The 26680-nt window shown below is 41.4% G+C and overlaps 2 protein-coding genes across 2 annotated transcripts; one reads left to right on the top strand and one right to left on the bottom strand.

The window, feature by feature from the left end:
* Nucleotides 1-776: 776 nt before the first annotated feature.
* Nucleotides 777-7682, bottom strand: LOC107037060. The gene is made up of 3 exons (XM_015255380.1): nucleotides 7511-7682; nucleotides 4969-5088; nucleotides 777-994 (listed from the first exon to the last, which is right to left on the bottom strand). The coding sequence occupies exons 1-3, from the start codon at nucleotides 7680-7682 to the stop codon at nucleotides 777-779; spliced, it is 510 nt and encodes a 169-aa protein (XP_015110866.1).
* A 1447-nt stretch (nucleotides 7683-9129) lies between these two features.
* LOC107036999 lies at nucleotides 9130-25126 on the top strand. The gene is made up of 11 exons (XM_029126038.1): nucleotides 9130-11344; nucleotides 11426-12328; nucleotides 12485-12961; nucleotides 13322-13594; nucleotides 13781-15790; nucleotides 15864-17414; nucleotides 19971-20258; nucleotides 20823-21850; nucleotides 21928-23023; nucleotides 23090-23582; nucleotides 24784-25126. Exons 1-11 carry the CDS (start codon nucleotides 9130-9132, stop codon nucleotides 25124-25126), a joined length of 10677 nt encoding a protein of 3558 aa, XP_028981871.1.
* Nucleotides 25127-26680: the final 1554 nt, after the last annotated feature.

Raw genomic sequence — 26680 nt, forward strand, 5'->3', positions numbered from 1 at the left:
TTAATGTTTTGAATTTGTATCGCCCGCGTTCCCTTTTCTCTCTAAACATAACATAACATAACGCGTGATAGAATGGCAGCTGATGTTGAGAGATTGTTGGTGGACTCGAGAATAATCACAGACGAAAGATTACGATTTATCGACGGGAAAAGTGAAAAAAACATCGATATATATTTCCATTACTTCAAAAATTGGTGTGACCCCCCCTTAAGGTCATTAGACCCTCATGATCACTTCGTTTGTCCCTCCCGTTTGACCCTTAACACCGTTTGATCCTTCTAAGTACTCTCTTCCCGTTGAAAAATGAGCGGGGCCAAAGGTATCTTATAAGAAGCCCACGGAGCATAAACATTCGGGAAGCGATAAAAATGCCGAGAGTGGGGGTAGGCCTCGAGCGCTCGGAGCGCGAGGTGTCTTATAGAGAGATATCTTATACGAAGCCTCTACTGTACACCGCTAATCTCATCCACTATTACGTATTAAACAATTGGGAAGAGAGATAATGATGAATAAATGTAAACAAATAAATAGTATTTATCGTACAAATATTTTACATGAGTTTTGGTTTCTTCTGTTTGGTCTTCTAATACTAAATCTACGTCAATGTGTGGCCATTGAGAGTCCCTGAGGCACACGTCGCAGTACAAAAAACCTACTTGCGCAGAAAACAATTATGGCCATTATCATTGCCATTCGGAATCGTTAATAATCGCGAATGGCAATCTGGATGAGAATTTATCTAGTTGAGAACGAAGAGATTGGACGAGCCATTGCTATCATCCTTTGTAATAATAGTGCTCGTCTCCTGGATTATTGGCTGGCTCCCATTGGCCAGGGTCATAGTGCGGTGTGTAGTGAGGGGGATGGTGACCTCCGTGAACGTGAAGATGAACTGGTTGGGCTGCTGGTGACCATGCTGCAGGCTGGTGTGACGACAATGAGGCGTAGAATTTACCGAAGAAGGCACTCAGCTTCAGGACCAACAGCATGATACCTGTAAGCACAAGCGGGGGTTAATGCAATAACAATTACGAATGAGTTTGTTGAAATTCAACTCCTACACAGCTAATTTCGCTATTTTTTAAATAAAAAATTACACCATTCATGTAAAATAGCCCGAAAAATGTTTCTGAAAGAATCGAGAATATATTTTTAATATTTTAAGGATAATTTTTTTGCCTATTTTACATGAATGGGGTAAATTTTTTTATGGCACGCCGTGCAATAAGTCGAGTTTATCGCACGCTCCGCTTCGCAGCGTGCTTCAAACTCGACTTCTGCACGATGTGGCATGAAATAGTATAGACCACTCGGGCATAAACTTCGTTTTCAACGAATGTGAATACAGACCTCGCCTTCGGCTCGGCCTGTAAACTTCACATTCGTCGAAAACGAAATGTGTGCCCTTGTACTCTAATGTACTAATATTAAGGCCCAGGTGTACTATCTTTCGAACGTTATCTCGATGTTTTTGTTCATCTTTCGTCATCTGAAACTGTCAATTAAGTCCTGCATCATGCAGAAGTTTTGAAAAATTATGAATGAATAATCAAAAAAAAGTAGAAAAAATTCTTCATCTTTTCAAAGAGCACTTTTAATTTATATTCAGAATAGGTTGAATAACAAGAAATTGAAAAATGTATGTGATTTACGGTGACAAATGGCGGCCTGTTGCTCAATACCATGCAGGGGGAAGACTGATTTCGTAAATCTTTTCCCACACTGCACAGAGACATTTATTATGGAAAAGGTTCTTTGAAAAAAGTTGTAATATTTTGGAGAATTTTTGAATCACACTTTTATCACATAAAAATGGCAGATGACTACATACCACTGTTTTGAAAATTGAGATATGTTGGATTTTTCGTTGAAAATACTTAACAAAAATTAATCTTTAATTGGTTTGAATACGTCTTTGTACGTTTTATATTTCTTTCATCTCTTGTATTTCCACTTCACATCGAAGAACATTTTTATGGATGAAAATTCCGAGAAGTTTGAGGCATGATGTTTATGCTCTGTTTCTCTAGTCTAAACACAATGCATGAGTGGGACCTTTTGAATGTGAATCATCAGGCCCAGGGTGTTGGATCCCTTTTGTCGATATAGTTAGTTCCTCTAAGGAAACGGTACTGAGCGGATGTGTCTTCCGAGCGTATAAAATAAAAGAAAATTTTGTTCATTTATTTACCAGTATAGTTATTTAAAATTACCCCATTTCCAATAAGATACCTAGCTGTCACTTCCCATGAGGAGTTAGTGTTTTGTTATCCACCATGGAAAATGACAGCTAATAGGTAATTTGCCACAGCGAATCAGATATTTTTAATTTCCACTTCTTTCAACTCATTTTGAATCTCAATTAAAAGCGCTCTTTGAAAAAGTTCAGAATTTTTTATATTTATTTTACCATTCTATAATAATTTTTGGGAATTTCTACATGATATACGACTCAATTGACAATTTTGGATTACGAAAGATAAAAAAAATCCAGATAACATTCGAAAGATAGTACACCCGGGCCTTAAACAAAACAAAATTAGCTGCGTAGGAGTCAAATTCCAAAAAACTAATTAGTAATTGTTATTGCACACATTTTTTCAAAGATTTTGAAAAAAAAATCTCTGTAGCTCAAAAATTGGAGGCCCTGGACTATTTTCAACATTTTCAGCATGAGAGCACTAATTATTCATTTTCAGTCATATATAATCGATCTTCAATGCATGAGAAATCTCACTCCATTCGGTCTGCATTCAGCTCTGTCAGTTAATCATACAGGTTAACTATTGTTATTTTGTTTTTGGTTATTGTTAAGCTCTCGGAGCTCTGGTTTAGTTTATTTAGTTTAATTATTTTTATTTTCTACTCACAGTACTTACTCATGTTACTTGTTAACTACTATTAATTATTTTTGTTGTACAGCTATTATTACCACTATATTCTATTGACTTCCTACGGTGTCATTTTGTAAGACAAAACTTACAGTAAATAAAGTCAATCTATCTATCTGTCTATCAATCTATCCAATAGCCTACGACTTTTAAAACTCATAGCAATTTCTCCTGAAGGATATCCGAGGACTTTGGCTATTTTTTCTCCAGTGAAATGGTTCTCTACTTTTGTAGTCGAAGATCAGAGCTTTCATTTGAGCCCTACTTTACCCTGAGTTTCCGGACATTTTATAATGATTTTATTATTTAGACTTTGCAGGTCTGAATTTGAATCTCGATATCGAGGCGTTAGAAAACACTTTAAAAATCTGAAAAAATAAACAGTTTACGTTTGGAGAAAGATTGAAAAATAGCAATTACAAACATTTTCTATAAATACATTATAAACAATAAATTTTTCAACATAAAAATCATTTGCTCGGAATCGTAACAAATTTATTCATATCCAGAAATTTACCGGAAATCGATTTCACGCCTCAAAAAATAGGGTCCCCGTATGTTTAAACAATTTCAACTATTTATTTACAAAAAATGAATGTTTAAACAAATACTAATTCTGTGAGATTTTTCAGATGTAAAAATCTCAGTTTGACTTTTGAATTTGAGGCATTTGAAAATCTCAACTCGAAGTTTTCGCAAGTCTCAATTGGAGATTATAAGTCTCAAAATAAAATTTATTTTTATTGGATTATGTGTAGGAATACTCAATAAAAACACATTAGTTTTATTCTTCAAAGTAAAACTCTTTAATGATCGCACGCAGAAGGTATATCTTTCTCCAACGAAGTCTCTAGGACGACTAACTAAAAGTCATGAGAGTTTTCACTCTCTGGACCCATTTGACAAAAGGCCCTTGTTTCAATTTTCTTCAGCCTCTCCTTTGTGGCTCACCATGAGGACTGTTTTTCTTCACGTCTCTATTTTCTAAGAAAAGCCTTAAATGTCACCCTGAGTGTTTGGGTGGAAAAGAGAAAATGTTTAACTAAACTAAGAAATTAATTTTTGTATTCAGGCATGAATTCCAACAATTTTTATAACCCGAATCTCTCTAATTCCACATCAACTTTGTTAAATGCCACAAATGTAAATGATGTCATGGCGGTACATTGTTATTTGAATAAAATACGCAAACAATTGCAGTTCTAATTACTAACCGAATCAAACTACGTATAATAATAATAATAATAATAATAATAATAATAATACTATTAATAATAAAAAGAATTAACAATGTGACAAAATTATATTTTTATGAGATAAAAAGGGACACGCATTGAATCACAGTCTGTAATTTCTGACTAAAAGTGTCGGAAAGATTGTATAAGGTAAAATGGTATGTATTAAAAACAATAAATAAATCGAATTTAATAAATACTCCACTGAGCAGTTATCTACCTTATCAGCCCATGCAAGAAGGAATTGCGATCATCGCGAAAGTCTAACGGTAAAACAATTTCGGGATTGAGGCCCTTCCGATACGTGATGAAATTCCATTGTGGAAAGCTGGTAATTTGCATCAACTATTTGAAACTATGTCAGATGTCAGGAATTATTCAAATCACGTACATCTAAGGAAATTTCTCCTCTTTAATTGGGTTATTTTGATGTTTTGGTCACTGTTGAGTGATTGAAATGTCAGGCTGATCTGATATCGCACCACATTTGGAGATTAACCCATTATGATTTGCTCGTTTTTCAACCATTTATATAGTTATTTATATAGTTGTTAAAGTTTATATAGTTATAGTTGTTATAGTTTATAGTTATAGTTTATATAGTTATTTATATAGTTGTTATAGCTATTTATATAGTTGAACAATTAATGTTCAACTATATAAATGGCTATATGTTATGTTTGTATCGTTATAAAAATGAGACCATGTGAAGAATTTACAGATACTGTTGTAGCTTTGAACTATTGGGAATGATTTGCACGTCAGATTTTTACGGAACATTTGCGAGGAAAGTCGTTATTATACGGCTTTCACTCTTGTTGAAGATAATTTGGAGTACTTACCGATCATCAGGCCCTTCATGGAGATCACAGTGAGAACAATCAGGAGTGTCATCATCACTCCCATTTTATACATCATCGGCATGAGCATAAATTGTATCCTCTTCATGCCGAATGTTCGACCTGCGAAGGAGCCCTCATTATTAGGGATGAACAATGCTTGTCGATGAATTGAGACCAGCGATTTTTCATACCCAAACATCGATGTTTTGATGAAGCTAACAAAATTGTTAATTTTTTTATCGAATAATAATGTTGATTGATTGAGAGTAAAAAAATAATGATTTATTGGCAATCAGAAGTAATTATTTTCTGCAGTATGTACGTTAGAAATGGTAAGTGAATAAGTCCAGTCATCTATTTTTTTTTAAATACATATTTTGCAATAAAAACGAGAAGAAAAAGATTATTTCTAAAAATTGTTTTTTTTTCCTGTGCAATGAGAAAAAAACCTAGATTTCTTTAATAATTGATGTTTTTTCCATAAAAATCGTTTCACAACATCGATGTTTTTCGTTCGATATTTCCAACGGCCGAATAATCAGTTTTCGATTCTTTTTTCCAAACATCGATGTCTTGACCAAGCTAACAAAATTTTTTATTTTTTTAGCGAATAACAATGTTGATTAATTGAAAATAAAGAAATAATGATTTATTGGCAATCAGAAGTAATTATTTTCTGCAGTATGTACGTTAAAAATGGTAAGTGAAGGAGTCCACTCATCTATTGTTTTTTTTAATACATATTTTGCAATAAAAACAAGAAGAAAAAATTATTTCTAAAAAATTTTTTTTTCCTGTGTAATGGGAAAAAACCTAGATTTCTTTAATAATCAATGTTTTTTCCATAAAAATCGTTTCACAACATCGATGTTTTTCATTCGATGTTTCTCACGGCCGAATAATCGGTTTTCGATTCTGTTTTCCAAACGTCGATGTCGTGACCAAGCTAACCAAATTTTTAATTTTTTTATCGAATAATAACGTCGATCGATTGAGAATAAAAAAAATTATAATTTATTCGCAATCAGAAGTAATTATTTTCTGTAGTATGTACATTGGAAGGGGTAAGTGAACAAGTCCAGTCGTCAGTTTTTTTTTTAATTAAAATTTTAAAAAAATTTTCAATTAATCAACAACCTTGTTTCGAGATTCAAAATTTATTTCTCCAGCAGTACGGGAGGGTGGGGCAAAATGGAACGCGGAGCAAAATGAAAAGGTGGGGCAAAATGGAACAATACAAAAAACGAATATAGACCGAAATTCAGACATCTTTTTTTTCACCTAATGTGGGCTCAAAAATGATGATTCGGGGTTTTCATTCGAAAATTCATTCCAATTCGAAATTTTTGAAGAGCAGAAAGATGAGAATTCCTCAACTCATCTGAATTTTCAATCAAAACATTAGTAAACTTTAATATACTAAATCATATAATGTATTCTTCAATTTTCAATCAATTCAAAATTCAAAAATTTATTTACCTTAACTTTCCAGATTTCTATTAATTTTCAAGAAAAGGGGAGAATGGGGCAAAATGGAACGGTAGTGAGTTTTGGTTTTCAAAAACTATAGGACCTTTTTTTAATATTCAATTTATTCATAGAACAATAATAATATTCCAAAGGTCTTATTTATTTATCTATAATCGTCTATTACTCTATAATTGAATTTACAGACATCAGATTTTTCTTCAGTTTTTTAACTTTGAATTATCTTTTTTACAATGAAGATAGAAAAATTTTTATAATGAACTTTTTTATAGCCCTTGAAATTCTCTACAAAAAGGTCCTTATCAAAATTCTCCAATCTCCCTTAGATTACAAGATAGCAATAACTACAGAGTAGACTGATGTCACTGACTTAACCCCGAATCATCATTTTTGAGCTCACGCAAGGTGAAAAAAAAAGTTGTCTGAAATTTCTCGGGGTTGTATTTTTTAAATATATATTTTTCGATAAAAACGAGAAGAAAAAGAAGTATTTAAAAAAATTTTTTTTTCTGTGTAATGATAACAAATATAAATTGCTTTAATTATCGATGTTTTTTCCAGAAAAATCGTTCCATAACATCGATATTCTTCATTCGATGTTTTAACCAAGCTAACAAAATTTGTAATTTTTTCATCGAATAATAATGCCGACTTATTGAGAATAAAAATACAATAATTTATCCGCAATCAGAAGTAATTATTTTCTGCAATATGTACGTTATAAATGGTAAGTGAAGTCCAGTCATCTATAATTTTTTTAATTAAAATTTTTTAAATTTCTTCAATTAATCAACAACTCTATTTCCAGATTCAAACCTGAGATCTCCAAATTCCTCGAATTGTATTTCTTAAAAATATATTTTTCAGTAAAAATGAGAAGAAAAAAAATTTATTTAAAATGTTAAAATCAATTTTTTTAATGATCGATGTTTTTTCCAGAAAAATCGACTCACAACATGGAAGTTTTTTAAAACATCGTCCCTCTCAACTCATTATCATGTTCATCTCATTTACCATGTTTATTCACTGTGAGAAGGGCGTAAAATCAATTTACCTTGAGAGCTGCTGTACCCAAAGATGAAATCAATGAGATTTGTGATTTGTTCACTGCTACTTGCGTCCCTGTGTCCCGCGAATTTTTCCATTTCGACCGCATCACCTCCCATTACTGACACCGTCGGGCCCACCAGTAGGACCCCGATAATGCACCAATGAAACCGCCTCATCATTCACTTTTTTCGCGATTAAGAATTTCGCAGAGCCAAGGAATGACGATCGATAGCGCAAGTCAACAAACCCTGACCGACGAAATTAACGGGAAATTACAGGTCGTTGGCGGCAGTCAATCGAGTGAGTAATGCGAAGGTTAAAGAGATGATCCACCCGTGGCAAACGCCGGAGAGACTTTTCGGAGGCTCGTGTTATTCGGGCGTTCGAAGCCCAATTCGAACACGACTTTGACTTGGTGAAGCATTAAAGGTAACCGCGCGAACGGCCTGGGAGGTGGGTTGAGAGCTCTCATTGGTTGCGTTGTATTCCGTACGCGATATACTCCTACCTCACAGCAGGCAGTGGGCCCTAAAGACACACTCCAGCGATCCCGCTGCATTTGAAAATTCATTGACAATTAAATTTAACGTCTTAAAAATTCATAATTTTTCACCAATTATTGCCCATTATAACTGTTATCCGCTTTACTCTTTTGACAGTTATAATTGAGGAATGACGGAATTGTTACAGAATAGCGCAAATAAGTTTAACGAGTATGTGAAGATGAAAAAGGTGTAGTTACTGGGGGATTTCAACGAGCAAGTTTTTCCAGGCCCGTCATTATGGACAAGCCTTCAACTAGATTACCGAGAGTGCATCGTCATTTTTATCAAGTACCACCTGTTCGTATCAGAAGACATTCCATCCAATTAGATTAGAATCAGAACCATTAAAAAATTCAATTATCCCTAATCCGGAAAATCCAACAAAACTCCCGCAAAACAATGCCTTCCTTCATCTCACATCAGGGCACATTAATTTTGCGTAAAAACTATTGAGAGTAAAATTCAAAGAAACAGATAACGGTGTGTAAAGAATGGCATGATAAATACTGGCTTTCGATCCAGGGAGAATGGAATGCTTCTAAAAGGAACTCAATGCGGCTTCGCGTCTCCCGGAAAATCGGAAAAAGTCGATGGATCGAAGGTATCACACCAAATAAGCTCACAAGGACGAAAATAAAATCGAGATATTCAGGATTCTCGGAGTCTCAAGGTTGCAAAAAAAAATATCACCCCTCGTCGAAGAAATTACGATAAAGTTTCGCGGAATTTATGGCGATTTCAATGGCTATTTATTGAAACCTTATTCCGAATAATTCAGAGTACTTGCTGGAAAATAAATCGATGATCAATAAAAACAAGTGGCATTATGTTGCCGCATGAAGCTCTGTCTCCTCCATAAATGATGATGCTAGGCCATGAACCTGCCTCTCGACAACCCTGAAGATCCAGATGTGCAGCAAAAATGGAAATGCCAATGGCTTGCCCCTTCTACAACCATGAACGTGTTTCATTATGTGTGTGGGTTATTCACCGAGGCACCTCACGGTTATGACCATAGACGAGGGTTGCTCGGCATCTTTCGTCGACTGACCGAGACATTCGCTTCGCGACCGCGACCATGAGAGCATTCAACTCTCCTCGTACTCTCGTCCCGATTGTATTACTGATAGTTTATATCAACTTTGTGGCGTCGAGAAGTATCAGCGATGATGGAGAAGTGATAGATAAGAAGGTGTTGGAGGAGAGAGGAGAGGGCGGTGTGAGGGAAGAGGGAATTGGGGATAAGTCGGACAGCGATGGGAGCGAGGAGGGCATCAGGAGATTTGACGCGGTCATCGAAGAGTCGGAGAAGGAAGTGGAGCGGCAGGACCAGAGATCGTCGGGCGATAGCGAGGTCAGTGCCAAAGAAGACGCCGATGGGGGATCGGAAGTGATGGCGGATGACGCTACCGCGGATCAGCGGAAGCGTTCCGTCAAACGAAAGCTAGATGAAGTTGAAGCTGACGGGGAGACGATCTCCGTCTCGAAGCACGATGAGGAGATCGTCGATGAGAGTGAAGTTTCGAAAGAAGGGATGGGATCTAATGGGGTAGTTGAAGTCCGTCAAATTCCGGAATTGATACCGGTCAAGATCGATCATATCAGCCCGTATGAACCGAATTTCGGTGGTGAGGACGCGGCTAGGAAGTCCTTGGGAGTTGTGGATGAGGAGGAGAAAAACGACGACGACGAGGGAGAAGGGGAGGTACGGAGTGAGCGGAGCAGCGAAAAGAAGGAAGAGGTGGAGGGAGAGGGGGCTGAGTCGATCGTCCAGAAATGGAAGCAGCAGGCGATGGAGCTTCAGGGCCAATTGAAGAATCGTACGTTTTTTCAATATCTGAAGGAGCAAGCGAGTGAGGTACTCCCGGACATTCCGAGATTCACGGAGATTCAGTTGTTAAAGGCGTTGAAGACGATCTCGTCGAGGAAATCGTCGGGGTCTGAGGACTCGTATATCAGGAATTTGAACACCTCAGGGTTAAATGACAAGCAACTGGAGATCATTGAGTGCGCTGAAGGTCTGGTTGCCGAGAAACAGCGCCAGAGCTTCTCCGAGAATATAATTGACTGCGTCAGGGGGCTTGATATTCTCAACTGCATGAGGATCTTTATCTGGCCGATCATTGCTGAAAACGTACCTGAACGTATCATGCAGAGTTTCCCAACTCTGCCTATTGAGGTATCGTTGAGTGATTTTTTGCCGAACCGACAGGGCGAACATTCCAAGATCATTCGTGGAGTTCATCAGCAGCGGCTGCTCATGCCGGAAACGGTAGTCGCTAACATTCTTAAGGACGCGTTGGCTGCTGGACCACACGACGAGAATATTCCCACCCAGATTGATCCTGAGAATTTCGCGAAATTGTTGACCCCTGGGCAGTTGGACATCCTGAAGATGGCGGAGAAGTTCTTGCCGGAGTCTGTGCGGCAAGAGTACTCAAGTAAGATGCACTCGTGTGTCCGGCGATTCGAGTATTTCAGCTGTGTTAAGTACTTCACCTGGCCCATTGTGAAGCAATATTACCCGGCTCTACCGGAATTTCCGGACTATCAGACCTGGTATCCGTCGTCCATAAGCGTTTATCCAGGGTATCCAATCGTGCCTTTTCCGGATTTGTCTGATAATAATGGACAGCTGCCGGAGGTCATCGAAGCTGATGGGTTAGTTCACAGAACCCCAAGACCTGAGACGATTATCTTTCAACTTCTGAGAAACACTGTTGACGAGCAACCTAGACACCAAGGAACAGCGGAAATATATGCCCTTCCTGATACCGGTTCCATGACTCCTGAGCAACTCGCTTCGATTCAAATGGCCCAGCAATTGGTACCCGTCTCCCATCGTGCGGAATTTGTCGACAAGACGACAAAGTGCATTCAAGAGTACAATTATCTGTTCTGCACTAAGTATTCAACATGGCCGACGCTGAAACAATTTCAGCCTCGTTTACCGGCTTTTACCGATCTTGAAAGTGCCTTCGGGAATTTATTCAGCAAACTTCCGAATTTCGGTAGTTTCTTCAGCGGAGACTCGGGTAATAAGAAGAATTTGACGGCATTTTTTGGGGGACTGCCGTGGGCTGGGGCTTGGACTGGCGGTAGCGGATCGCAGGGAGGATCAGGTTCTGGCGGTGGCGGTCAGGGGTCAGGTTCAGTAGGCAGCGGAGACTCTTCTGGAGGCACAGGCTATCCATCCTTCCCAGGTGCAGCAGGATCAGGTGGGGGAAGTTACATACCAGGCTTCCCAGGTGCAGGAGGATCAGGTGGGGGAGGTTACATACCAGGCTTTCCAGGTACAGGAGGATCAGGCGGCGGAGGGCAAATCCCAGGCGTAGGAGGGTCGGGAGGTTATATTCCAGGAATTGGAGGATTAGGTGGAGGAAGTCAGATACCAGGCTTTCCAGGTGCAGGAGGATCAGGCGGCGGAGGGCAAATTCCAGGCGTAGGAGGGTCGGGAGGTTATATTCCAGGAATTGGAGAATCTGGCGGTCATATCCCAGATATCTCAAACGTAGGATCTGGGGGCAGTAACATACCAAATCCCTCTGGAGGTAGTTTCTCATGGCCTGGTATACCAGGAATTAAGCCCCCAGGAACTATTACTTGGGGAGGGGCTGGAGGTAGTGGACCTAGTGGATCGTCAAGCAGTGGAGGGTCGGGATCGGGTTCATCTGGTACCAGCGGTGGCAGCTTGGGTGGGTCTGGACAAAGTGGTGGAGGCGGCACTTCAGGTCCTTCTATCGGAAATATTCCATGGACGGGCGGACAAGGATCGGGATCGTCAGGTAGCGGTGGTCCAAGTGGGCCTTCAATTGGCGGATCTGGGCAATCTGGAGGAGGTGGCTCTTCAATTCCTTCTAATGGAAACATTCCATGGACTGGAGGACAAGGATCGGGATCGTCTGGTAGCGGTGCCCCAAGTGGGGCTTCAACTGGCGGATCTGGGCAGCCTGGAGGAGGCGGCTCTTCGATTCCTCCTATTGGAAACATTCCATGGACGGGAGGACAAGGATCGGGATCGTCTAGCGGCGGTGCCCCAAGTGGGGCTTCAAGTGGCGGATCTGGACAGTCTGGAGGAGGTGCTTCAATTCCCCCTAATGGAAATATTCCATGGACGGGAGGACAAGAATCGGGGTCGTCTGGCAGCAGTGGCCCAAGTGGGTCTTCAAGTGGCGGATATGGGCAGTCCGGAGGAGGTGGCTCTATAATTCCTTCTATCGGAAACATTCCATGGACTGGAGGGCAAGGTTCGGGGTCGTCTGGTAGCGGTGCCCCAAGTGGGGCTTCAACTGGTGGATCTGGGCAGTCTGGAGGAGGCTCTCCAATTCCTCCTAATGGAAACATTCCATGGACGGGAGGACAAGGATCGGGGTCGTCTAGCAGCGGTGGCCCAAGTGGGTCTTCAAGTGGTGGATATGGGCAGTCCGGAGGAGGTGGCTCTTTAATTCCTTCTATCGGAAACATTCCATGGACTGGAGGACAAGGATCAGGATCGTCTGGCAGTGGTGCCCCAAGTGGGGCTTCAACTGGCGGATCTGAGCAGTCTGGAGGAGGCTCTTCAATTCCTCCTAATGGAAACATTCCATGGACGGGAGGACAAGGATCGGGGTCGTCTGGCAGCGATGGCGCAAGTGGATCTTCAAGTGGTGGATATGGGCAGTCTGGAGGAGGTGGCTCTCCAATTCCTTCTATTGGAAATATTCCATGGACTGGAGGACAAGGATCAGGGTCGTCTGCCGTCAGTGGCCCAAGTGGGTCTCCAAGTAGTGGACCTGGTCAGACTGGAGGAGGTGGCTCCTCAATCCCTTCTATCGGAAACATTCCGTGGACTGGGGGACAAGGATCGGGATCTTCTAGCAGCGGTAGTCCAAGTGGGTCTTCAAGTGGTGGATATGGGCAGTCTGGAGGAGGTGGCTCTTTAATTCCTTCTATCGGAAACATTCCATGGGCGGGAGGACAGGGATCGGGGTCGTCTGGCAGCAGTAGCTCAAGTGGATCCTCTAGTAGTGGATCTGGACAATCTGGCGGAGGCGGCACCTCAGTACCTTCCATCGGAGGTATTCCATGGGGGACGGGACAAGGATCGGGTTCATCAGGTGGCAGCAGCACTAGTGGATCTTCGAGCAGTGGATCTGGACAATCCGAAGGGAGCGGCAATTTAATACCTTCCATTGGGAGCATCCCATGGGGAGTGGGGCAAGGATCTGGTACGGGTTCGTCGGGTAGCAGCAGTACTAGTGGATCTTCGAGCAGTGGATCTGGACAAACAGGCAGCAGTTCAATCCCTGGCGGTGGTACTATCAGCTGGGGTGGAGGAAATGGTGGGTCATATCGTCCAGATGTTGGGGGTGGAGTTCCAACGACCATTCCAAACTTACCAGGACTTGGTGAGCAAGGAGGTGGGGGTAGTGGATCATCTGGCGGATCGTCAGGCTCTTTACAGGGTCCCGGAAGCCCTAGTGGATCTTCGAGCAGTGGTTCTGGACAATCAGTCAGCAGTTCAATACCTGGCGGTGGCACTGTCAGCTGGAGTGGAGGAAATAGTGGGTCATACCGTCCAGATGTTGGGGGTGGAACCCCAACGACCATTCCAAATTTACCAGGATTTGGTGAACAAGGCATCGGGGGCAGTGGATCATCTGAGGGGTCACCAGGGTCTTCAAATTCAGGAGATAGCAGCGGCTCTTCAAGACCTGGTAGTACAAATTCAGGTAGCGGAAACAGTGGAGGCTATCAGCCAAAGCCTTATAAGTTACTCACACCTGAAGAAGCTGACGGCTCTTCGAAACCACTCTCGAGAGCGCCGGCTGAGACTCTCCAACAGAAATCGCTGGAGGCAAAGATTATCGACATTCTGTACAACCTTCGATACACAATTCCGGAAAGTCCGCTGACACCTATTCCCATGGGTGGGCCAAGAGCAGTATTGGCACAACTCAACGAAGATCAAATGATCATTCTGTCTCTCGCAAAAAGCATAATTCCCCCTCCCATGAGACCAGATTTCGCCTCGCAGACCGTAGGCTGTCTTCAAGGTGGATCGAATTTCTTGGGTTGCACGAAAAATGTCATCTGGCCTTTTCTGAAATTCTACATACCAAACATACCAGCATTTCCCGACGATAAACCTCAATTGATGGAAAACCACTCGGCGGAATTAGATTTTATCCCAGGAAGACACTACTCTCTAGAGCCTGTGTCGTACGCTCCATTCATTAGTCAACATCAATTGTCTCAACTGTTCAGACAGCCAATTCAAATCCTTGGAAGGTCACCACTGCGATCGGAAATCTCCGCGAAAGCTGATGATCAACCAATCATTTCGGTCACCGATCCAAAATTTGTCCCAATTTATACAGATCATCCAGACACAGTCGTCCTGAAGATCCTCTCAGCCATGGCCGATTCCGTGGAGCAATCTAATCCTCCGGACTATCGAAGCAGAATACCTGCATTCATCACCTTCTATTCCACGCTCAACTCCTCATTAAATGACGAGCAGGAACGAATTCTGAAGGCCACTGAATACTTGATACCTGAATCAAGCCGTCAGGAGTTTTTCAACGAAATGTTAGTGTGTCTGATAGACAACGCCTTCCAAACCTGTGCACGTGACAACATCTGGCCAGCCTTGGCTAAGCACTATCCAAGAATCCCAAGTTTTCCAAATTTCCAAGAGAACTCATTACAGGACACCCCATCTCTTTCAGAAGACTATCGACGTATATCAGAGACTGATGTGAAGACTGGTCATCATGGAGACACTGTGGTAACAATAACAGACACCAGATTCGTTCCCATTTTCAGTGACCACCCAGAGGAGATTATACTGAAGATGTTGAAGGGCGTTCAGCCGTCTTCTCTGAATCAGATAAATACACCACCTTCATCAATCGCCAAATCTCCATCATACGTGTCAGCCTTCACAAAGCCACAAGGAGATATCCTCGTCGTAGCAGAAAATCTCCTGCCAGAGTCAATCCGGGACATCTTCGTCATGCGTATGAGCGAGTGTGTCAGAGACAACAGTTTCCTCGACTGCACAAGGGACATTGCCTGGCCGACTATCGGTCAGTTCTTCCCCAGACTCCCGAGTTTCCCGAACTTTGGAACTTTACCCAGCCTATCAGAAGGCAAGCCTCAGCAACCAACCCTCCTTCCACCAGTTCTCGACACAACAGCACCAATAGCCGAATTCCCTCGCATCAATCATCACGAGCACAATCAGCTCCAGCAGCTACCAGAGACCCTCGAGTCCAAGCTCGAAGGCATCCTTGCTGCAGTGTCGGGACTCAGAGTCAACACCCAATCAGGAATTTCTTATCTGAACACGGAAGACCCATTGACATCGGCATTGATAACCGACAAGCAAGTGAAGATTATCAAAATGGCTGAGGGTCTGATTCCCGAAGAAGCTCGTCCAATGTTCATCGTCAAGATGATGGGCTGTGTTCGAAAAAGTGGTTTCCCAATATGTTCGCAGGCTGTTGCCTGGCCGACACTCCGACAATTCGTCCCGAATGTCCCTGAGTTTCCAGACATAAGTAACTTTCTGCCTGAACTGCCAGAACTCCCAGACTTTTCAACATTCCAGGAGCAGTTGCCAGATCTTTCCAACTTCTCGCAAGTCGGCCAAGGCTTGGGACAGTTTACCCCCCAATTCCAGCAGCCACCGAAGTCCCCTCCCGAATTCCCTGGTCAACATGGTGTTCTTCTCCCCGGATACACTGCGTCAGTAGGTGAACACTCATTAGCATACCAGCAATCTTGATAACTCTATACTTGGTACATGAAATTTGATTGATATTACAGGGCCAGCCTCAGTGGTTCCAGCCTTCCCGGGCCAGCCAACCGATATCCTTGTAGATATCTCTCAAGATCGTGTCACCTTCCCTGAGCCCAAGCATCAACCACTGGAGAGACAACGCAGGGAAGTGATCAACCTACTTGAGGACGAGCCATTGAGAATCAACGAAGCACCACTGAATATCACTGAATCAGACCTCCTGGAGCTTCTCGTTAATGTGACAAAATCCAATGCTGCTGAATCATCAGGGCCACCTGAGGAGTCCGTCGTACAGTCACTCAACTCAACCATAAAGGAATCTCTAACACCCCAGCAGCTAGCCATCCTCACGATGGTAGAAAAACTAGTTGTCCAGAATAGTAGAGGTGTCATGGGTCAGGTGATTCGTTGTATAACGGGCCTGAGTTTCATCAGGTGCATGGGAATATTCATGTGGCCTGTCATCACCTCTACCGTGCCATCATTACTAGGTATTCAATTGCCATTTGGACGCTCGACCCAGGACACCGATGATTTGTTTGGAGTATCTGTTGAAGAACTCGAGAAGGAGTTGCTTGACAGAAAAGAGGAGATGGAGCACACATTGTTCGACTGGTACAAATCTCTGACACAAGAAAAATTCCAATCCACCTTGGGTTTTATCAAGTTCGAGGGCTACGGCGATGGCGAAATTGGAATTAAATTTACGGGGGCCAGAGAAGGACGAGCCAAAATCAAAGACCATAAAAATTTGCCCAGCATTCTGACAATAATTAGCGACATCATGGAGGATGTTCTTGATACTGGCAAAGGCAGCCACAAAACGAGCAAGGACAAGCGTAAGGGCAGAGGCTTGATTTTTCCGCTGAACGAAAACTTTGAGAGATCCAACAACGACGAGAATATCATCAACATGTTCCTTCAGAGGCTCAAGACAAATGCAACCGATGAGGATCTCCATCTCGGGAACCGCAGACTCACACCTGAGGACGCTTATCGAGCCTTCGAAGTGCTCTTCGGTCCGAGGCTGAAAGCGAGACTTGTCAAAAAGCTTCTACAGCTCCAGGAGAACGGCATCGACCTGAACGACAGTCATAACAGTCATGAAGAACAACAGGAGGAGTCATCGCAGTCGTCGCAACGACTGAGAGTCATTCCCCTTGACGTTCAAGAGAAGAAATCCAACCTTTTCAACGAAATTCGGGAGGAACAGGACAACATCGATGCTAATGGATTGACAAGCGAGGAAAATCCCAAATCGGGTCTCATAATTCATCTCCCAAAACTGGATGATGAAATCATCAGCCGAAAGACAAGCGATTCCCTCACCAGTCTTGCACGTCACATGAACAAGAACAACATGTTCCAGATGATTCCTGGCATCGGTTTCGCGATGACTTTTATCCTGCAGATGGCATTGGCTCACGCCAGAGCTGCTGCATCAATGGCAACAATGCTGAGTAATATGGCCATGGGAACGGCAATGTTCAGTCTCGTCCGTCAAGCAATATTTGGTCAATCAAATCATCCCAAAATCAAATACGTCTACGACACCGATGGCCACGGGCCGGGTATCAGTTGGTCGCACTCCTAAAGCAATTTAGTATCTAGAGCTATCATTTAGCACAATTTAGTTATTAATGGTAACTGCGCGTAACGATAATTCATGATTGGGGTTGCATTTCACGTATTCTCGAGGGCCTTATTTTATTATACGGGATTTTGGTGGTGGGTTACATTACATTTCATATAATTCCAGGAACTTACATATCGTAGACTCATATGTTCATCGGTGATGTCGTAATAGAGCGAGAGAAACAAGACAAGAGACAACTCCAACTTCCTCAGCTATTGACGGTCATAACAGCAATTTCAATTAGAATTTAAAAAAGAAAAGCAGCGTAAGAGAAAAAAAAATTCTTCCACTATTTGCCAACGTTTCGAACACACAATGTATTCTTCATCAGGACAATCATTTATTCTCTAGATATAAACACAACAAATATTTTGCCATGAAATACTATTGAACACCAATTCTATTTCCAAGTCTATTGCAGTACGAATCTTAATAAAATTGTAAACCATCCCTATTTATCAACCCATCAGTTCTTCAAAAGTTGTGACAAAAATATCTTCAACCAAAGAAATCTCAAAAACTTGAAACGCTAACTTGAAACGGTTGGAATAATTTCGATGTAAGACATTAAAACATTATTTTCTTGTAAATTGAGACAAAACGACACGAGAAAAGTCAAAATCACCAGACAAGACAAGAGAACTGTGATTCTTATCTCATCTTGACCTGTGGCATCACTAAATCTCATCATTCATGTATCTTTATCGCATTTAATGATTAAAATAAAGCGAGTCAGTTGTACCTATGTTGTCTTAATTTATGCCCGATGGTTCAAGGTAAACAAAAATTGCACCATTGGTTTATTCTTAACCTCACAAGGTCTCACCCTTTTTTTACTTACATTTTAACTCTGTTTTATCGCGCCGCGTGCAATGCATCAGAGGAATAAAATCATTTCAAGAATTGCCGCACACGCGAGAGAGTATTGAACCCGAGTTGCTTGAACTCCGGGGGAACAATTTTTTTTTTTTGGCCTTCAGCAGAAAAGGATCGTACCCATCGAGGATGAAAGAGGGAGCGTCGGTACCGACAGCTGCCCAAGAAGTTTCGATCGCTTGATCGATCCTGGATCTCGCGGTGGATAGCGATCTACCTTATTGAGTAATGCCTCTAATTCACTTTCACTCGAATGAGGGACTAGAAAATTTTCTGTCCCCTATAATTTTAACCCATACATCCGATAAATTATTGCTCTCGACGTAATGCCCACGTTTCTCTGGGGTAATAATCAATACTGATATTCGAAATTTAATGATGGAGGAAAAAAAAGAAAGGCAGAGTGACGCGAGGTTTAGCCAATGGGCCTTCTCACTCGGACTCACCAAAACGGCCTTTCTCTTTAGCCTTCTGGCTTTCAACTCCTGGCGCGCTCAGTTGCGGCATCAGCTTCACTCTGGAATCATCGGTTATGATAATTCAATCGTGATTTGTCCATAAACCCATCAATAATTATGTGAACAGTTGTCGTTAAGTTCATTGGTATCGACACAGGGAAGTCATTCCTATGTGATAAACATCAACCATATTGATCAGGTAATATTTTTTTCAATCGGTAATTATCGGGATATTTAAATGACTCGTCAGAACTGTGTCATTCAACTCTGATATCCCGCGGAGACTTCACGTGAACATCCGAGACGAGCGGTGATTTCGATGCAGGGGCCGGCGGCACTCGCGCTTAAAGAAAAATTTATTCGCGTTAAAATAAATGTTTTTCGGCGGGAATTCCAATGCAGATATTTGCTGCATCTGATTGCCTCAATTCCGTGCATTTCCGAAATTATCAACGGATCAGCTTCGCGGATGTACTCCCAAGGTCGTCCGGAATGACCCAAAACTCCCCGAAGAATGCGAACGAAAGAAACAAAAGAAAGAAAGCAGAGGGGAAACAGTATGTAAAACTCGCGGAAACAAAAGTATCTCATGTCTAAATCTGTCGTGACGTTAATCGCGCTCTCATTTCCCTGCAATTATACCGAACTCATAATGATCGCAGGGAAGTAGAACACAAAAATATATTTTTTTTTTCATTTCGCAGTACCTAATGTACGAAATATTACTCCAATTTCACGCACAAATCAGATTAAATAACTCGCATTTTATTATCTTTTTTTCCATGTCAAGCCTAGTGGCTGACGTATAAATTGCCACACATATTTATTCACCCGAGCGTAACGGGTACAGTCACGTTGGTGTCTATGTATCCGCCTACCATCACTCGCAACAATTGCGCAAATTGCAGAACGCCACTGTTTTCATATAAAAAATATGGAAAAGACAATAAAGAGGGGAAAAAAGTGGTGGTTGATTAGCCGCATTAGTAGACCTGAAACTAGTCCATTGTGTGGCCCCGAGAAATTTCTTGCAAAGTTTTTTTCACCTCATCCGTCTTTAATATTAATTCCCCCGTGTGAATCATGACGCGTAGGTAGAGAACAATAACATAAAAGGCAACGTCTATGAAATATGAAAAGTTTGTCGAAATGGGCTAAAATAGAACATGATGTCAGGTGTTATTTACTCACCAGGATGATACCTTGTCTCCACGTTCTACTGTTGGGACTTGTCCTATCGGCGTTGGGCGGCTATGTACCACCAGGACCTCGGTACACTTGCCCCAAGGAACCGATATACATTTATCCATGTACCTGTGAACGAGGAACTGATAGAGGATTGTATGTAAGATGTGAGAATACCAACTTGGCGAGCTTGAGTCTGGCCTTCATCAATTTGGGAAATGAACCAGCGCCGATCGAGGTGTTGACGCTATACAAATGTGATATAGGTAGGCAAAAATAGCATAGGCCATGTAGGACTTCAATGGGACTTTTAGGGCCTTAATGGAGCTTTTAGTTCTTTACTGAGACCTACAGGGTCTTAATGGGACTTATAGGCAAAAATATCGTAGGCCATATAGGATCTTAAAGGGTCTTTTAGGGCCTCAATGGGGTTTTCAGGGCGTTAATGGAGCTTTCAGTTTTTTACGGGGACCTATAGTGTCTTAATGGGACCTATAGGGTCTCAATGGAACTTATAGGCACAAATAGCGTAGGCCGTATAGGATTTTAATGGGACTTTTAGGGCCTTAATAGGGCGATCAGGGCCTTAATGGAGCTTTTAGTTTACCCTTACTGAGATCCATAGGGTCTTAATGGTAACTATACGGTCTTAACGGGACTTATAGGCAAGAATATCGTAGGCCATGTAGGGCTTTAATGGGGGTTTTAGGGCCTTAATAGGGCTATTAGGGCCTTAATGGGCCTTAGAGCCTTATAGGTGTCATAGGGTCTCGTAAGATTGGTAGAGCCTAATGGATGAGGTCTCGATGACTATCATTGTTAACTTTCAGCAAGATGGTATGGACCCGCACTCTACCCTCTGAACATCCGCGTTTTGAGAATCATTGACACTCCTCTCAAATCAATCGAAGAACACAGCTTTTTGGGTGTCAACAGGACTCTCCAAGAGCTCCACATCATTCGAAGTCGTCTAGAGAAATTTCCAAAGGAAGCTTTCCAAATCTTGGGAAATCTGTCAGACTTGATCATCTCCGGACATAAGCTCAACGTTCTTCCAGGCAACGGTTTTGGCGGGAGCTTGGCGTCTGCCAAGCTCGAGAGGCTAGAAATCAGCAATGGAATTCTGTCATCATTGCCGTCAGACGCGCTGACGCCATTGAAGAAGCTGAAGTTCCTTGATCTGCATGGAAACAAGATTGAAGAACTGAAGCGAAATCAGTTCAAGGGCCTGAGAGACACTGAGTTCCTAGATCTGTCTGACAATCTAATCAGCAAGCTTGACCCATCACATCTGGCCGATTTAACGAAGATGGGATGGTGCAATATGTCACGCAATGCGATTGGCGAGTTGAAGCGAGGAACTTTCGCCAGAAATTCTGTTTTAAAAGTCCTGAACCTCAGTCATAACAAAATCAGAAAACTGGACTCTAATACCTTCAGAGGAATGAGATTCCTGAGAAGATTATTCTTGAGTGACAATCAGATTAATGATGTTGGCAGAGGAACCTTTGGATCTGTCACGAGAATCGGTACGATCGATCTGGCCAGAAATCAGATAAAAAAGATCGACTTTCAAATGTTCAATCAGCTTCAGTACGCGGAACTCCTGGATGTGTCTGAAAATGCGGTAACTATCATCGAGAAATTAGCCTTCAAGGATCTATTCTTAGCAAGAGTGAATCTATCACACAATGAGATATCGAAAATCGAAGGCGGTGCCTTTGAGAATTGCGCCAACATAACAGTTCTCGATCTTAGTTACAACAAACTCGACAACATCTCGAAATACGCTTTTGATAGTTCAACATATGCAACAGAATTGCAGCTAAGTTATAACTTATTAACGGCACTCAATCAGGTAATTCAAATATAAACCAGTGTATGACATTTGAAAACCGGTTGCTAATGATACTATTTGCCAATTGAACTTTTCAGGTGCCTTTGCACAACATGACTGGTCTGAAAGTGCTGAATGTCACTCACAATAATATTCAATCAGTTCCGCGACAAACTTTCCCGAAACTTTATGAATTGCACACGATTGACCTGGCTTACAACAATTTATCGGAGATTCACAACGGAATATTTCAGACACTGTTTAGCCTGCGATTTTTGAATCTGTCGCACAACTCCTTGGAAAAGATCAGACCGTCGACATTCGGCCCTTTAACGACATTATTACACCTAGACATGAGTCACAATAAATTGACGGATATAGCAAGAGGAAGTCTTGCTCGTCTGTCAAGTTGTCAGACACTATCCGTAAGAAATAACAAGCTGACAAAAATCTTTCAACTGCCAATTCCCCTGGGTTACCTGGACTTCTCCGATAATGATTTAGAGGAAATTCCAACAATTGACGTCTGGCCCTCCATGAATGCATTATTATCCCTCGACCTCTCGAAGAATCGCTTGAGTGATAGCCTGCAACATGGAAGCTTTCAGCCTCTATTAACTCTTCGAACACTAAATCTCCAAGGGAACAATATTACCGTGCCCCCATGGGCAGCCCTGAGCACTCTAACCAGTCTTCAATACCTCTACATGCAAGATAATCACTTAACGAGTCTCGGTAAATCAGCATTTGGTCTTCTACCAATCGTCTTCGAGCTCAACTTGGCCAACAATAACATCAAGAATCTCAACCCAAGAGCATTTGAGGGACTCCTTCAGCTTCTGACGCTTAATTTGACTAACAATGACATTGGACATATACCCAACGGTGCATTTCAGGGTCTCGTGTCCTTGAGAACCCTAGACCTGTCTCACAACCATATAGAGAAGTTGGATAACAAGACACACGGATTGTTGGACGATTGTTTATCTCTCGAGAGAATCAATCTCAGTCACAACAAATTTTCATTCATCACCAGGAAAACATTTCCCAACGATCCCTATATACCTTACAGACTAAAGGAAGTCGATTTGTCGTACAACTTGATGCCAGTGTTGACGTATGACATTACGATTGGAACTAAAAAAGTTGGTTACATGAATCTCAGTCATAATAATATCAACGAAATCCGAAGGCGTAAGTAGCAATTAATGGTGAATTTCAATGAGATTAAATAACCTGATGGAATTAATCAATTTTCAGATGTAATTGGAAACATGACGTCAGTCCACACACTGGATCTATCTTACAACGATCTAAGTGATATTTCCGAGAGAGATGTCTTCGCAGCACCTGACAATCTAACTAATTTACACCTTGCCAACAATCATTTCACCAGTCTCCCCATGAAAAAAATCACCGCAATGCCGAAGCTGAAGCTTCTAGACATTGAGAACAATGAATTCTCCGATTTTGATCTGACTTTCATGAAACTTATCAACAATGACACGGAACTGAGATACGAGGGGAATCCCTTGAACTGCAACTGCCACGCGAGACCCCTGAAACGATGGATTACAACGTTAACAGAAGTCCCAAGTGAATGGAGAAATGTTGTCTGTGCAAGTCCCGATTACATTGCCGGAAAAGCTCTTCCATTCGTAACTGAAGAGTTGATGACTTGCGACGAGAATGAGATTGCGGAAAATACAGATTTACAGATAACGCCTGATGTTAAATTCCGACAGATTGAATAGTGAGTATCAAAAGTATAAATGAATAATCCTCTTTTAAAGGGAGAGGGTAATGTCTTTCGTCGTATTTAACTTTGATATATTCTACGAAAAAAATATATAAAGAATGATAAGATGAGGAATATCATGGTCTTTTAGATGAAATGTATTCAGGTCTTACGGGGCCTTATGAAGTTTTATGGGGTTTTGTGGGCCTTAAGTTTTTTATGATCCCGTGAGGGGCCTAAAGGGGTCTTATAGGGCTCATTTAGGGTTTGGTCGGGTCTTATAGGGTCTCATGGGGCCTTATAGTCTTCTACAGGGGCTTGTAAGTTTTTAGGGGCCTTATTAATCTTGTGGGCCTGATGGGGTCTTATAGAATCTTATGTTCGCCCTATGAGATCTTATATGGGTTTTGTGAGCCTTACATTATTTGCATTATATGGGATTTTTAGGCCTGATGGGGTCTTGTGGGCCTGATGCTCGTCCTATGAGATCTTATATGGATTTTGTGAACCTTACAAGGTTTTATAGGATCCCGTAAGGGACGTGAGGGGCCTTAAGAGGTCTTGTGGGTCTCATGTGTGGCCTGATGGGGTCCTATAGGTTTTATGAGGCCTTATCGATCTTATAAAGTCTTATCAGGTCTTGCGGGCCTGATGGGGTCTTATAGAACCTTATGGTCGCCCTATGAGGTCTTATAAGGGTTTTGTGGGCCTTCCTTGTTTTATACGGATCCCATGAGGGACGTGAGGAGCTTGATAGGGTCTTGTGGGCCTGATGCTCGTCCTATGAGGTCTTATATGGGTATTAGTGGGCCATACATTGTTTTATGGGATCCAATAAGGGTCGTGAGGGGCCTGATGGGGTCTTATAGGTTTTATGGGTCCTTACTTATCTTATGAAGTTTTATCGGCTCTTGTGGGCCTGATGGGGAGTTATAAAATTTTCTGGTTGCCCTATGAGATCTTGTATGGATTTCATGGACCTCACGTTGCTTTATGGGAATCTCATAAGGATCGTGAGGACCCTGAAGGGGTCCTATAGGCCTTATAGGATCCCATACTATTTTATAGGGACTTATAGAATCTTAAAGTGCCTTATAAATCCGCCTTGTCAGTCTTGTGAGGTCTATACAGACTTACGGGGATGATATAAGGTCCGATGGGGTCCCTTGAAGTCACCTTTAATACAAAAAAACCTAAAAATATGAAATATTTTTAGTGATGAAGAAGACAAGTCTTGGAAAATCACCTGGTACGTGACATCGCGCGGTGACATCGGTGATTTTTACCTAGTCGTACGTGAACTAGGAGGAAGTAAACCGATAATTGAAAAAGACATTGTGTACAAAGAGAGATCCTACAAGATACGAGATATACCGGAATCACAAGCTATGTACGAACTGTGTGTACTAGCGAGAGACTCAATCGGCAATGTCAAACACTTCAGAAATTCTCAGTGTCAGGTATTAAATAAACAGCCAGTCACATCATCAACGACATCGATATCATGCTCAGGCATAGCCTCCATACTGGTTACAATTTTTATAGTTGCTGTGATGTAAATACAAGATATAATTATTGTTATGAATCATTGAATTTATGTAAATAATTTATGTTGTAGTTTGTTGAATAAAGAATCGCTCAAGCTTGTTAATGCAATTGCTTGTCTAATCATTGAGATATTAATAATAAATCACAGAATTCTACTGGAGAATGGGTTTGATAGGGACTACGAGTTTGAGATATCATGTTTCTTCTTCCTGCTTCATCATCATGATGATCAGTCTCGATAAAGAAAAGCATATAATGTGGGATCTACACCTAATTTGGGTACTTCGTGGGTTGTCCCCAAGGCCTTCACATTATTATTACCCTGTTACCGGGTTTAGGATGAAAAAAAAATAATAAAAAATTCTCAGGGAAGAAACTCACGCGTGTGGTAACCCGGACAAGATTATTTCCATTATTAGTTGGCTGGCGTAATTACGTGTAAGTCTTAGGGTGTATTACAACGCGAAATAAAGAAGAGAAGGCCTTAATGAGGCAACCTGATTAGTATCATCTGGACTAACGTGCCAAGCACAATTGCACACTTTTCAAGCAACTTCCATTGTTCGATACTGGATGTTCACTCATTCAGGCTGTATTTCATCAACTGGGTGAGGAAAAAAATAACATTGCTTTGTATCGATGGTAACGGTATACATTGCGAAAGGTACGATTCGACGTTTCAACCCATTCATGCGTCAATGACAAATTGAGAAAGGGGCCTTCGGTTGCAGTGACCGATGGGATTCAACAATGTTGCTGAGCTGTGAGTCACGGGCCCATTGGTTGAGGCCCATAAAAAGGCAACTGCCCACGGGTACCAGAGTGTCAAAAAGGCGAGTTTATGGCTATGAATGCGGGGAAAAAATAATTGGGCTCGTAAAAAACGGGTTTCATTTTGCCACTTATGATCGCAAATTGAGACTTGCGGAAGCTTCGAAGTGAGAGTTTAAAGTGTCTCAAGTTGAGTGCCGAAAGTTTCAACTTGAGGATATCCAAGTACTTTGGCAGTAGTCGAACGCCGCAGCTTTTACTTGAGACCAATTTGACCCTAAGTTTCCAGGAATTTTACCATGATTTTATTATTTAATGGTTGCAAGTCGAAGTTTGAATCTCGATATTAAACTGTTGGAAAATTTTTTTTATATCTGAAAAAATTGAAAAGTTTAGTTTTGGGGAGGGATAGCCAAATCCATGATATTTAATTACCGTTAAGTATTGTAACAATCAATAATTGAGGTAGAAAGATTGATGACTATTTGTGTAATCGAAAATCTCGTTTTAAGAAATTTGAATTATTCACTTAGTGGCAAATTCACAATTCCATATTATCAAATTTTAATTCATCATTATTGGAAAAAATCATATTATTAATATTATACTATTTATAAAATTTGATCGGCATTTTAAAACTTTATTAATGTAAAGGTTAAATTCTTGTAACATTACTGAAATTTAATATTGATGCCGATCCCTGCTTTTTGGGGAGAGATTGATGAAAAGATTTAAAAATTGCATTTTTTGAAAAATAATGTTTCCGAAAGTTTAAATAATTTCAATTATTCCTT

This window comes from Diachasma alloeum, unplaced genomic scaffold (genome assembly GCF_001412515.2).
Source record: "Diachasma alloeum isolate Michigan unplaced genomic scaffold, Dall2.0 Dall_scaffold_00213, whole genome shotgun sequence".
NCBI classification, from domain to species: domain Eukaryota; kingdom Metazoa; phylum Arthropoda; class Insecta; order Hymenoptera; family Braconidae; genus Diachasma; species Diachasma alloeum.

Excerpts from the sequence above, each read along its gene's own strand:
- LOC107036999 (XM_029126038.1), top strand. The coding sequence starts at position 9,130 with ATGAGAGCATTCAACTCTCCTCGTACTCTCGTCCCGATTGTATTACTG. Across the intron at positions 13,595-13,780 it reads CAGCTGGAGTGGAGGAAATA|GCTATCAGCCAAAGCCTTAT; the intron begins GTGGGTCATACC and ends GAAACAGTGGAG. Across the intron at positions 20,259-20,822 it reads GCTATACAAATGTGATATAG|CAAGATGGTATGGACCCGCA; the intron begins GTAGGCAAAAAT and ends GTTAACTTTCAG.
- LOC107037060 (XM_015255380.1), bottom strand. The coding sequence starts at position 7,682 with ATGAGGCGGTTTCATTGGTGCATTATCGGGGTCCTACTGGTGGGCCCG. Across the intron at positions 5,089-7,510 it reads TGGGTACAGCAGCTCTCAAG|GTCGAACATTCGGCATGAAG; the intron begins GTAAATTGATTT and ends GCTCCTTCGCAG. Across the intron at positions 995-4,968 it reads CATGAAGGGCCTGATGATCG|GTATCATGCTGTTGGTCCTG; the intron begins GTAAGTACTCCA and ends TTGTGCTTACAG.